General features: G+C 43.9%; 1 protein-coding gene across 1 annotated transcript in view; it reads right to left on the bottom strand.

Moving 5' to 3' along the window:
* Positions 1 to 9,552: 9,552 nt before the first annotated feature.
* The window catches only part of RNF220 (ring finger protein 220), a 115,029-nt gene continuing 112,436 nt past the window's right edge, over positions 9,553 to 12,145 (bottom strand). The window contains exon 11 of the mRNA XM_015408288.1: positions 9,553 to 10,241. Coding sequence (XP_015263774.1) covers positions 10,170 to 10,241 — 72 coding nt within the window. The 3' untranslated portion in view covers positions 9,553 to 10,169. The remainder of the gene's footprint in view (positions 10,242 to 12,145) is intronic.

Raw genomic sequence — 12,145 nt, 5'->3', positions numbered from 1 at the left:
CCGCTCTGAGACTCCTTTGGGTAGTGAAGGGCAGGGTATAAATTCAATATCTTCTTCTAGAGAAATAGGGATTTTTCCCCAACACAGAATCAGAGGATATATGAAAATTGCAGTGTAATCTTATGCAGAATTCCTCCAGCATGTGTCTATTGATTTCAGTGGGTCTAGACTGGAGTAACTCTGCATATGGTTTCACTGCTGGTCTAGGTTCACTGAGTCATTTTCTACCCCCCGGTGCTATGATGTGAAAACATCTTTTCTGGCAATTACAGACCCCAGAATCATTTTACTGAGAAACTAATCCTGTGTTTTTGTTAAGCATGATTTGAAATGGAGTGAACGTTTTAAACAGCATATCCTTTTCTAGTCCTGAATAAACTTGTATATTGATTCTTAATTGCTTATAATAATCTATAGGTCTAATAGACCTTAAATAGACCTTTAAAGCCTTTTATGGCCAGGGTCCAGCCTACCTGAGGGACCGCCTTTCTCCATATGTTCCCCCAAAGGCACTACGGTCGGGGAGTCGTCATCTCCTGGAAATTCCAGGCCCTAGAGATGCTAAATTAGCAGTGACCAGAACCAGGGCATTTTTGGTGGCGGCTCCTACCTGGTGGAAGGAGCTCCCGGAGGAGATCCAGCCCCTGCGGGACCTTTCTCAGTTCCGCAGGGCCTGCAAGACGGAGCTCTTCCACCTTTGAGTAGGAGCCGCCGCCACTATTATTCCACCTTTGCTATCTATGCACCATCGTACTATTACCACAATTGTCTGGATCCCACTGGGGGGGGCGTGGGGCCCCTAGCACGAAGCGGATGATAGATTTTGGGAAAGCTACCATTGGGTTTAAGATCTACCCATTTTTTGTTTAAATTTGTTTTGTAAACCTGATATTCTATTTTACTGTTTTATACTATGTGTTTTTACTGTTATAATCTTGGCACATTGTGCCCTTGTTAGCCACCCTGAGCCTTCGGGGTAGGGCGGGATATAAATCCAAGGATAAATAAATAAATAAATAGTGATGTGGGGCCTCCATCTGTGAAAATCTAAACACTAACACTAAACAGATTTTCCTGAGGTTTGCAGAAAAATCTGAAAACCTTAAAAATTATATTGGAGGGTTTAAATTTTGCCCAGAATATAAGATCGTTTTCTGTGCACGCTGCATCAGTGTACAGGAGCTGTGGTGGGCCCAGCAAGAAAATGTATGTGTGTGGAAAATGAGATAACCCCCCCCCCCGAGTCTTGGAGGCCCACACTTGTGTATTCTAATAGCCAAGTCGGCCAAATCTGAGGATACTTAAATCTAGTGATTGGAGCCCTGACTGGACAAGACAGATCTTTCTACAAACCTGAAAAAATGCCCCAGATTTGCAGAAAAATACTGAAATAAAAAGATACAATGGGGTGTGTGTGTAAAAAAATGTAAATTATAAAAGGAGCACCTGAAGCTTTAAGAAATGGAAGCCCTCAGTAGCCATTGCCAGGCAATCACAGCATTCTAGGCTGGGTTCTTGTTAGTGAAGGGCAGGGGGTGGGGGCAGGGCCCTTTCCAGTGCTGTTTTGGCCTTTGAGGGAGGACTCATTGGGCCAGGCTTGGCCACAACCACCAGGCTACCTGCTACTTCCTGACTTGTATGACTCACCTAGGCCAGGCTGCTTGCCGCTGTTCAACAGCAGCCATCATATGAAAACACTGTTCAACAGTGGTCATCATATGAAAGCCAGTGTGGTATAGTGATTAGAGCTTTAGGCTAAGGTCCAGGAGACCCAGGTTCAAATCACCAGCCTACCATGGAAGCTCACTAGTGATGTCGGTCCAGTCACATACCTTTAACCTACCTCACGGGCTTTTGAGGATAAAAAGGAGGTTGAGAGTGATGTAAGGTACCTTGATCCTCACTGTGGAGAAAGACCAGGCAGAAACCAAGAAAATAAATAATAAATACAGTTGAAGATGGGAGGCATTTAAAAGATAGGTTGGTTGGTGAATGGCTGAGAATGAGAGAATGAGGCAGGGAAAGGGAAGAGAATATGGGAGTTGCCAGGAGGAGGGGGAAAGGAAATAATGTGGGGATGGGGATACAAGATAACGTGAAATGCCCCCCTTTTGAGTCCTTGAGAGTTCCCTGCCATGCAAGTGGGCCTGGCCCAGCAGCTAACACCACACACTTGGGCCATAGCTTTCTTAGGTAGATGATGAGAGGGGGGAGCTGAAGACAGTTGTGCAGGTAAAAGTAGGTGGGCTGTTGGGTGGGGAGGAGAGAAGGAAGCAGAAAAAGGGGAGAGGCTGTGGGGGCTGCTTTCAGGGAAAGGAAAGAGGAAATAGTAGGTGAGGGAAAAATGAGATGTCTCCCCTCCCTTGCAAGTCCTTGTGGGTTCCCACTCGTGCTAACTATTCTTTTATTGTGTATTTATTGGCAGCCTGAGTGTGGGTGTGTTTTCATAATCCTACAACCAACATTTTTTGTAAGTAAGGAAAAAATATCAACATTTTAAGGAAGAACCACCTGAGGCAAAAACATGGCATTCTTCATCTTGTACTTGTCTCCTACCACTAATACAAATAATCAGCAGCCTGCTAGGGAGAGACATAACCTTTCTCTAGCCAAGCTTCAAGACCAGAAATAAGCTTGGGAATATTTGGAGTGCATTTGTAGGTGGACAATTGGCAGGAACAGTATGAGAGACCCATACATACCATGCAGTTCTTATATAAATACCCTCCCCTCCCCTCCCTGTATTCATATTATCAAGGCAAATGTAGGCCTGGGAACAGATAAAAGGAAGTTAGAACAGATAAAAGGAAGTACTTCTTCACCCAAAGAGTGATTAACACATGGAATTCATTGCCACAGGAGGTGGTGGTGGCTACAAGCATGGACAGCTTCAAGAGGGAATTAGATAAGCATATGGAGCAGAAGTCCATCGGTGGCTACTAGCCACAAGGTATAAATAGGGACTCTGGGGCAAGTGATGCTCTGGATTGTTGGTGCTTGGGGGGGGCAACAGTGGGAGGGCTTCTAGTGTCCTGGCCCCACTGCTAGACCTCCTGATGGCACTTGGGATTTTTGGCCACTGTGTGACAGAGTATTGGACTGGATGGGCCATTGGCCTGATCCAACATTGGCTTCTCTTGTGTTCTCTTATGTTCTTATAAAGTGTACTTCCACTCTCAGTTCTAATAATGTGAATAAAGGAATGGCTATTAATTGTTAAAAGCTCCTGTAAATGCCTTAGGTTTTTGAGCCTAATTTTGTACAAGAAGAAATTAATCTATTTAATCTGGTCTCTTTCCATGTTTATGGATTGTTTCTTCCTCGCCACCCCTTCCAAATACGTTCGATTTATTGATTGCTCAATCCTTGCATAGCTGCCGGCTCTGAGCGCTTTATAGTTACTCATGTGTTGACATGGGACTAACAATGATGGGGGTAAGGGAGGACAACATATATCTTTTTTTTTTAAATCACACACACATTGCAGTCAACAGGGAGTTTGGTCAGCTGTAAGCATCAGACGTGTTCCGGCAGCATTCTTTAGTCGGCGTCGCTTGATGTCGTCAGCATTTTTCTCAGTCGCAGCGCACCACTGCCACTGTCTGGCCAGAATGGCCCATTGCAGGCTTTTCTTTGATGCTGCGTAGATCTCTCTGCTTTTGATCTTACGTGCGGAGCTTCCGTTTGTCGGCTAACACTTCCCACCGGGGGGTTAAGTGTGCCCACCCTCTCTAAGGAGTGGTACCCATTTTATCTACTCACCGAAGCTTTCGAACCGCTGGGTGGACGGTGAGCTGGGGACACGGCTGGCCAAATGTGGCCAAATCCAGGCTAGGTTATATATATGGCTCTCTGCCAACTCGGCTCGGTGGTGGTGGTGGGGAGCCCATTAATCAGATATATTGTTGCTGCAGGTATAGCAAGGGGTAGGTAAGGCTAGCGTGTCCAGAGCTTGCCTTGCCTTGCAAACCCGAGCTCTTGTTGGGTAGGGAGTTGAGAAGATGTGGAAGCAGAATGTAATGGTGGGGTGGTGCTAGAGCCACACCTCACCGTACCTATGAAATGGCATGGGTTTAATATTACTAATCACAGATGGATCCCTAGCTATAGAGAGTCATATAATGTACTTATTCCTGGAAGGCATAAATATCAGGGTAACAAATACCACTGAGGGCAGACAAGGGAGCTCCGTTCAGACTTTCACGAGTGAGAGCCTGAGTGAAGCTCTAAAATAAGCAGAATGCAAATAGCGGTTTCTTGCTCAGTCTGGGTAATATTAATGATTTAGAAAGGATCTTTCCCTTTTTCTCCCAATCTGAAGATAATGGACAAGAAAAAATGTCAAATCAGGAAATGTGACAAAGCCAGCCTTGGAGTTAAAGAGAGAAAGAGGGAGATCGATCAATGATGTAGTCAAGCAAAGAGCAGCTGCCAACTCCTGTGGCAGAACAGAAATCTATTATGGGACTTTGTCTGCAAAATGAAAAAGAATCAGGCTCTGAATGAAGACTTAAAATGACATGTAGCACATTCCCAATGCTGCAAAAGCATATGCTGGTCCCTGTGTGGGCTAGCTATCTCACAGTGTCGAATCCTTGTTGTAAAAAAAAAAATTCTGGCCATCCAGGGGAAGGTGGTTTTAGCGAAGTAGCTAGAAGATAGCAGAGTCCATGTCATAACCAATGTTCCATCTTGACTCTGTTCCTGGTGCCAGATGTTTGCCCTTCACATGCTCTACATGCTCTTTCTTTCCAGATGGCCTTTCTGAACTGGGCTATACCCATTCTTGGAAAGTTTCCTATTGTTGTCCTTCAAAGCTCCTTGGGGAAAGGTTGCATTCTAGATGTGTTTACTCCTTCTAATTTATACAGCTCCTGTGACTGTCAAAAGCATATGAGAATGAGGACAGCTATGTTTTGTCCTCACAGCAACTTTTTGCCTGTTGAAGTGGAGGAACATTCTTTTTCTCTTTTTAACTAACAGAAGGCTGAGTAGCATCACAATGAGTCCATTGCACAGGGAGGTCATGAATCCACTTCTACATACAATTCGCTCAGTATAGATCCAGGTGGGTAGCCATATTGGTCTGAAGCAGCAGACCAAAGTTTGAGTCCAGTGGCACCTTTAAGACTTTGTTGATCTTAAAGGTGCCACTGGACTTGACCTTTGTTCAATTTGCTCAATAGTAGACCATACTGGCTCCTAAGTGGTTTGCTTTATCCAAAAAACATGTTCACTGGCAAAAGTCACATTGGATGATTGTGAACAAACAGGCCACAGCTTGCAAGCATATTTAGCTACATGCATGTTATTGCAATATGAAAGAAGTGGCTGTCATAGCCATCCCACTCCATTGTATTTACTGTGAGATTCTCTCATCGTAACACAACTCAAATTAGACGGCTCTTAATTTTTGTTACTGTTGTTAGAAACGACAGTTTTTAACCAGAGTAAGTTTTAAAACTCGCCTCCTATACTTATGTATAATATGATTCCTTTTCTCCGTTCACATAATAAATCTAAAACAGTCTAACTTGTACAATTTGTGCCACATCTTAAGTTCTATCTCAAGTATCTCTCCCCCCCACCTGTGCAGTTCTTCTCTAAATGAGTGGTGTTGCACTATCTTTTCAGCCACACTAACACCAGGCCTTTATCTGTGACAGTGATCTTTACTGGTCTAATTTCTCTTCTACTCTACCGCTGTAAAACATTTTTTCATCCTTCCATCCACCCCTCCATTTTCTTCTCACATCAGCAGCTAAGTATAACTATTTGTGTGTTGCTGCCTCCCAAAGGGGCATTTTGGTGCATGAAAAGGAATCCCCCCCCCCTATCATCTCCTTACTCATTAATGCAAAGTCATGCTGCTGGTGCCTATTTTCCCCTGGCAGTTTTCATGTAGTACCTTAAGAATATTTTCTCAGGAAAGTCAGAATATGAAATATAACAATATGAACTAAAATCACCTTTGGAAGCAGACAGACACACCAATCAGTTTGGTATAGTCCACCTATTGTGGCTTGTTCAGTCATATTCAAAGTATCTACTGTCAGGGAATTTAAGAAGAACTGTAAGGGCAAACAAACAGTGGAACAAAAGAAAGAGAAAAAGAAACAAGGTCAGCATAAAGAGGTGTAAATGAGTCTTTTGCATGTATCACTGTCATACTTTTTAAAAAGCTCCGTACCCATAAAGGTAAAGGTTCCCTTGCTCGAAAGCCAGTCGAATCTGACTCTAGGGTTGCGGTGCTCATCTCCGTTTCAAAGCCGAAGAGCCAGCGCTGTCCGAAGACGTTTCCGTGGTCATGTGGCCAGCTGTTCCATCTGGACGTGATTCAACACACGGCCAGAGTAAAGTAGAATTAAATCATTTTTTATTAAGCTCCACATGAATTCAGAAGATCTCTTTACTCACAATCAAAGCTGAATAACTGGTGTAATTCACATCTTTGTAATCTAATTCAGTTCACTGGCTCATGGTGAAAAAGATTACGTGCTCCGACCTCTTTTCCCCTCTTTTCCCGTTTAAAGAGCAGACAAAGGAACGGAAGAAAGCTGTAAACTCAAATCCCCGCGCCTCTGGGTGCAGGAAATGACTGTTAATCAGCCAGTCAGAGGGGTGCTTTGGGATGTCTAACTAAAGACTTCAATTCCCAGGGGCAACTGCTCTTAAAGATATATGCCAGTTCTACTTAACTACAGTTAAACGCTGGCTGAGGGCAGCACACTCCCCACCTGGAATCCTACGGGTTCCACTACCCACATGCATTGCTAACAAGCCTTACAACTATAGCTATGCATAATTGGCATGCTACACTGCTAACTATGCAAACTTGAGTCTTTAATCTTCGAGTTCTTCTTTGGTGCAGAGCAAAACCACATCAGTGATTGGCCTGATATGACTAAAATATACTTTATAAAGTAAAGATGGGAGTTTTAGCATGTTAAGAGGTCACTGTAGACTTCAGGAAAGGACTCCAGAGCAAAAGCATGTGTAGATAACAAAATCAAACTGAAGGGATTAATTTGGCACTAATAGGAGGTGAACATTGGCCTGCATAAGGCAGTGGGTCAGATTGATGTCAATGGTTCTCATGACTGTAATGAAATAGCTACTCTGGCCTGTGGCAGAACAGGAACAGCGGCATCTGTCTATGGGGCTGCCCAAGTGAGGGAAGAAAACTGGCAAGCAGGCAAGCAAGAGGCACACTTGGAAGATTTTATATTCATTTAATTAATGTCAAATGTAGTTTACAAACGGGAATGACAAGTACCTTTTTATAGAATATACACGGACACACAATCATTGACACAACTTGAATATCACCTTGTGCAGCTGGGAATCTTTGGGCAAAGATCATTCGTTTCATTTCAAGCTCATAGTGGAAGAGGAGAATGTGGTTGCCAAGTGATATGAATGGAATCTTGCACAGAGGACCAAGTCAGTCCTTTGCATCTTCTTTCCCTTCAGATCTTTCTCCTCCCTAACCCCTCAAGGAAAAAAAAACAACAGGGCAAGATTAATGTTGAAATAAAAGTTGTTAGTTGCATGGGGCTTTACAGTATGCATTTAGTTTAGCGGTGGTCCATAGGACCAGAGAAAGCTCTTTGTTCCCAGCTTACTGGGACATGAAAAATGAACTCTCTCAGCACAGCCTCTTCTCAAACGTTTCAGGGTGGGTGATGTGCGGCTTTGTACTGAATGTTCCCGCAGTGATTGCTTGATTGTGCTGGGCAAGCGTGGTGTGGTGTGGTGTGGTCTTCCTTGCCATGACACACTTCAGACCAATTGTCATCAGAAAGTTAAGTGCTGTACTAGTAGTGGACTCCATAGTATGAACAAATGGATGCTGCCCACTTAGGATGCCAGTGAACTCTTGCTTGAAAAAGCAACTCCCCCCCCCACCCTCAAGCTGCTGGTAGTCCACCCTCACATTGGTCTCATTGCCTCAGTAACAGCAGCAGGAACACTTATTTTTAAACCTCTTTATGGTCAGATGGCTTAGCCACTTGTTGCTATATGAAAAATCCAGGAGTTAACTATTTGGGAACCTTGGAAGTTCAGAATTGTCTGAGTCTGAAGCTGGTCTCCATGAGACAATAGTATTTCATGAGGATTCTTGAGAAGTCAAAATGCAAGATTTGTATAATAATGGCAATCCCTATCTAGGAAGGAATATAGAAGCATGTACTGTAAGGTAGTGCTGTAGCAGAAGTTTGATCAATATAAAACTGACACCAACATGACTAACACTGGTCTGATATTTTAGGACTTAAATCAGAGATGTCATACTGAATTAGCTAGAACAAAAAAAAAAGGTACTTTGCACACTATCCCCATTATAAAAGGTAGTTAATGATAGGTGTCTTTGCCTAGCAAACCAGCTCTTATCACGCAAGCTTCTGGTTTCCATTTGTGGAGTCCCAACAACACTGCAATCCTTTTCCTAGGTGGATTATAGGAATCTTGTTTGTCTGTGTGCCTAAAACATTTCAGGTTCTGATTTTTATTGGGGCAGGCTGACAGAAGACTGCATGTGGGTCACAGCTGGGGACAGTTTGCAGTTGCCAAACAGGGGACTGGGTAAGGGGTTGCTATCAGAACTGTGCAAATGGCTGCAGAAGGCTTCAAGGAGTCCAACCTCACATAAACCTGGATTGAGTTCCACCATGGCCACAGTCTGAGCAGGAGAGACAGTAGGAGGAAACAAGACACATGTCATTACAGGGCAGCACATACCACTTCCTTTTTTTAAAAAAAGTTGAAATTAAGCATATGTTTAGAATTGAACCTATAAAAGATATGGGACATCACACAGACCAGGAAGGTCAGTGGCTAGGCATGGCAATACACCAGAGTGACATAAAAGGATTTGCTCGGCTAGAGAAATGGAGAGAGAAAGACTGATGGCTACTTCCTGCTCAGTCACAGGATGACCAGACTGAGGGCATTTCTGAATTGCTTCTCTGCACTTACTTTTCTAGACCTAGAAGCTACAAACCAGAGTTCAGTAGTTACTGCCTCAGAACCTTTTGACTGCCATATTCTCAAACAAAGATGGCTTCAGCTTTCACAAAAGAAACTTCTGGCAGAGTGGAACTATATCCTGTAATGCCAGATGCAGTAGGCAAAGATGACTCCCCCTTTCCTTTTGCTTTATGTAAATGCATCAACTTGTCCCATTCCCAGCTGGCACTGGTAAAAGCTTGCAAGCCTGACCTGCATGCCTCTTCCATTTCTTCCAGTGAAAAATTAAAGACTGTTTCAGTGGGATAAAGATTCTATATAAATAGCCCCATTAGCTACAACTAATGACAGAAATCTTGTTTTCCCAACTTCCCCCAGAAGTTGTGTAAATCATGGGCAGAAATACAGCCATTACTAGAAGCTGTTAACTTTATATCCGAATGAGGAAATATACACCACAGAACATTAAACCATTTATATTATATAATATGTATAATATATATATATTTATACTTCTTTTAAACTAATGACTTTAATGTCAAAACTTTGCAGAACCAAGAAAAATATGGGTTTAATGTTCTCTGCTTATTTTTTTCTCTTATTTTTTTAAAAAAAGTACAACCCAAAAACAAAGGAAAAACATAAAAGGGCAACATATTAGTATGTAATGTTGGAGTCTATCCCATTTATACACAACATTGTAAACATATAGAGTTTATATTACATGTGCTTCATTCTGCCATTGTGGAAGTGTGGGTGTAGGCGTTTTGTTTTTAAAACCACTAGACCACCACAAAAAAGGAGGGGGAAAGAACACAAGTTACAGCTCGGGAGGGTTCCTGCTGTGGAAGATCCAGTCCCTTCACAGGTTGGCTCATAGGGTGGCTCGGCTACCAAGACGTTCCCCTGAAAAGGCTTGCAAGTCATCCACGATGGAACCACACCTCATGGCGAAATGGGACAGGTGCAGAACATCAGTTTGTGGGGGGGCGGGCAGTTCACAATAAAGATTCTGGTTTGGCCTTCTCGTGGAGTTGGCGGTGCCAGCGACAAGTTTGGAAGCAGAGGCATTGTGTGGCTCCTTCAGCCTCTAGTCCACATTTGGAGTCTCTAGTTTGTAAATGTCTCTTGCCGCCGCTGCTGCTGCCATTTTTCCCAGTCCCCCTGGTGTGGCAATCTGGTCTGAGCAGCCATGTCCTTCATAAGTAGATGCGCCTGAGGTCCCCTGGAGAGGTGATGGTGTTGCACTGAGGGCACAGCTTCTTAGCACCCTGTATGGGATCAAGCAATAGCAATATTAGGAAGAGCAAGAACACTACCTCCACCTTCTGTCCATATCATGTGGCTAACAGCAAGTGCACATTGTTACTAATAATCATAGCAAACAGATCATGTGTGTGAGGACGCAACTTAGGGAGAAGGCAGACTTGCATTTCTCACATGAAGTTATTACAGATGCTGAAGGCAGCCCAGGGGCAATGTTCCCTCTAAGCTGTGGAGTCTTGTGAGCAAAAATTCTACTTAGTGAGCTACTGGCACTAACGTTGTGAGCAAGCGACTTGGCTGCTGCATAACTTAGTTTGCTCTGGAGCCATCCTTCCTGAGCTAAGACAAAAATGTGTGAGCTGGAGGCTAAAAAACTGTGAGCTAACTCACACTAACTCAGCTTAGAGGGAACACTGCCCAGGGGAGTGTGGAGGAAGGGAGTAAATCTGGTTTGTTGCTTGCCTGAACCCCTTTCCTTTCTCTTTCAAGCCACTCTTGGGACAGTTCTCACATTACTTTTTTCCACAGGGATCCCTGGCTATCTATCCCTCATGCCTCCTAGGTCCCAGGGCAACACTGTGCGATGGGCAAAGTAGGACAAAAGCCACACGTTGCGAGCACATGAAAGCTAAGAGGTGTGTGAACTTTTGTCATCTCAAAATCTGGAATATTTCTGAAAATGACCAATGTGCAATAAAACTACTTAGTGCCCATTTTCATTTTGACATCTTCGCTGCCCTAATCCTTACACCATTTACTTATTGCCAAATGTTTCTCTTTTAAGGCTGAGGGTGACAATCTCACTTTAGCAAAATTAAAAGCAGAGTGCCAAGAACTAAATTTCACAAAATATTCTCTGCTCTGTGATTCAGGGGGTGGATTGGCCATTAAGGCCACTACGAAACATTCTGGTGAGCCAGTGGTCTGGGGGGATACTTCCCCCCACCAGGGCCAGCCCAGCTTTGGGGCCACCCCAGGCCAAAGAAAGGGGTGGGTGCAGTCGCAACTGCTGCAAGATGGTGGGGTGGGCAAGAAAACACCCAACCTAACCTCACTACATCCAGCACAGCAGAAGATGTACCCAGCTCACCCTTTGCCACACCTGACCCGAGCTCACAAAGGTGAGGGGTGCACCAGCAGTTGAGGGACACATCCAGCCTGGCTTCTCCCATCCAGCTGTGCAGCTTTGCTGGGCACCCCTGGCTTGGGGTTGGCTGGGAAGGCCTTCCTCCCTTCTGGGGAGGGACAGGCCCCCTTTCACTCCTAATTCACCATGTTTACTGAACAGATATAGCTCTCTATGGCCCTTTACTGTTTTTCCTTACTTCTCTCCATTGGCTAATGATAGAAAACCCAGTCTCTAGAATAAAGAAGCCCTGCAGTGCTAAGGAAAAATGAAAACACAGAAAATCCAAGTCCAAGAAGGAAAAAAGATAGCTGATGTGTGACATCCATTAGAAATAAAGCACCCATATTCATCATCTGTGAATGAACCTGACAGACAGAAGGATGTTAGTAAATCTCAGATTCAGGGTCAAAATAAACCAGCCAGCATCAAATTGGTGGGTGTAACAGAACAATGGACAAGAAAAATGATACATGCAGCATAGAAAGAGCAAAGCTTCCTTTGGAGGCAAATACAGTCAAGGACAACAGCTGGGAAGTACCAGGAGATGGTATCAAAATTTAGCCTGCTGACTTTGGTGGATGAAAAATAAGGAAGTCCCTATGTGAGTGATCCAGTCCCACCATATGGTTTTATGTTCACTGTGTAGCATTTCCTCACACATTTCAACTAAGCAGCAAAAGCCAGCATCATTACCTAGCAAAGATCCTGCTGTTGTGGAAAGATACCCAAGAGGCAGTTTCTGAAAAAGCTATGGCAAAACTGATGGGGGGGAAAAAGGAA

The sequence above is a fragment of the Gekko japonicus genome, unplaced genomic scaffold (assembly GCF_001447785.1).
Source record: "Gekko japonicus isolate JY-2015 unplaced genomic scaffold, Gekko_japonicus_V1.1 scaffold258, whole genome shotgun sequence".
In the NCBI taxonomy this organism is placed as follows: domain Eukaryota; kingdom Metazoa; phylum Chordata; class Lepidosauria; order Squamata; family Gekkonidae; genus Gekko; species Gekko japonicus.
Note: the sequence above shows the minus strand (reverse complement) of the source record. Positions and strands in the feature narration are given on the sequence as shown.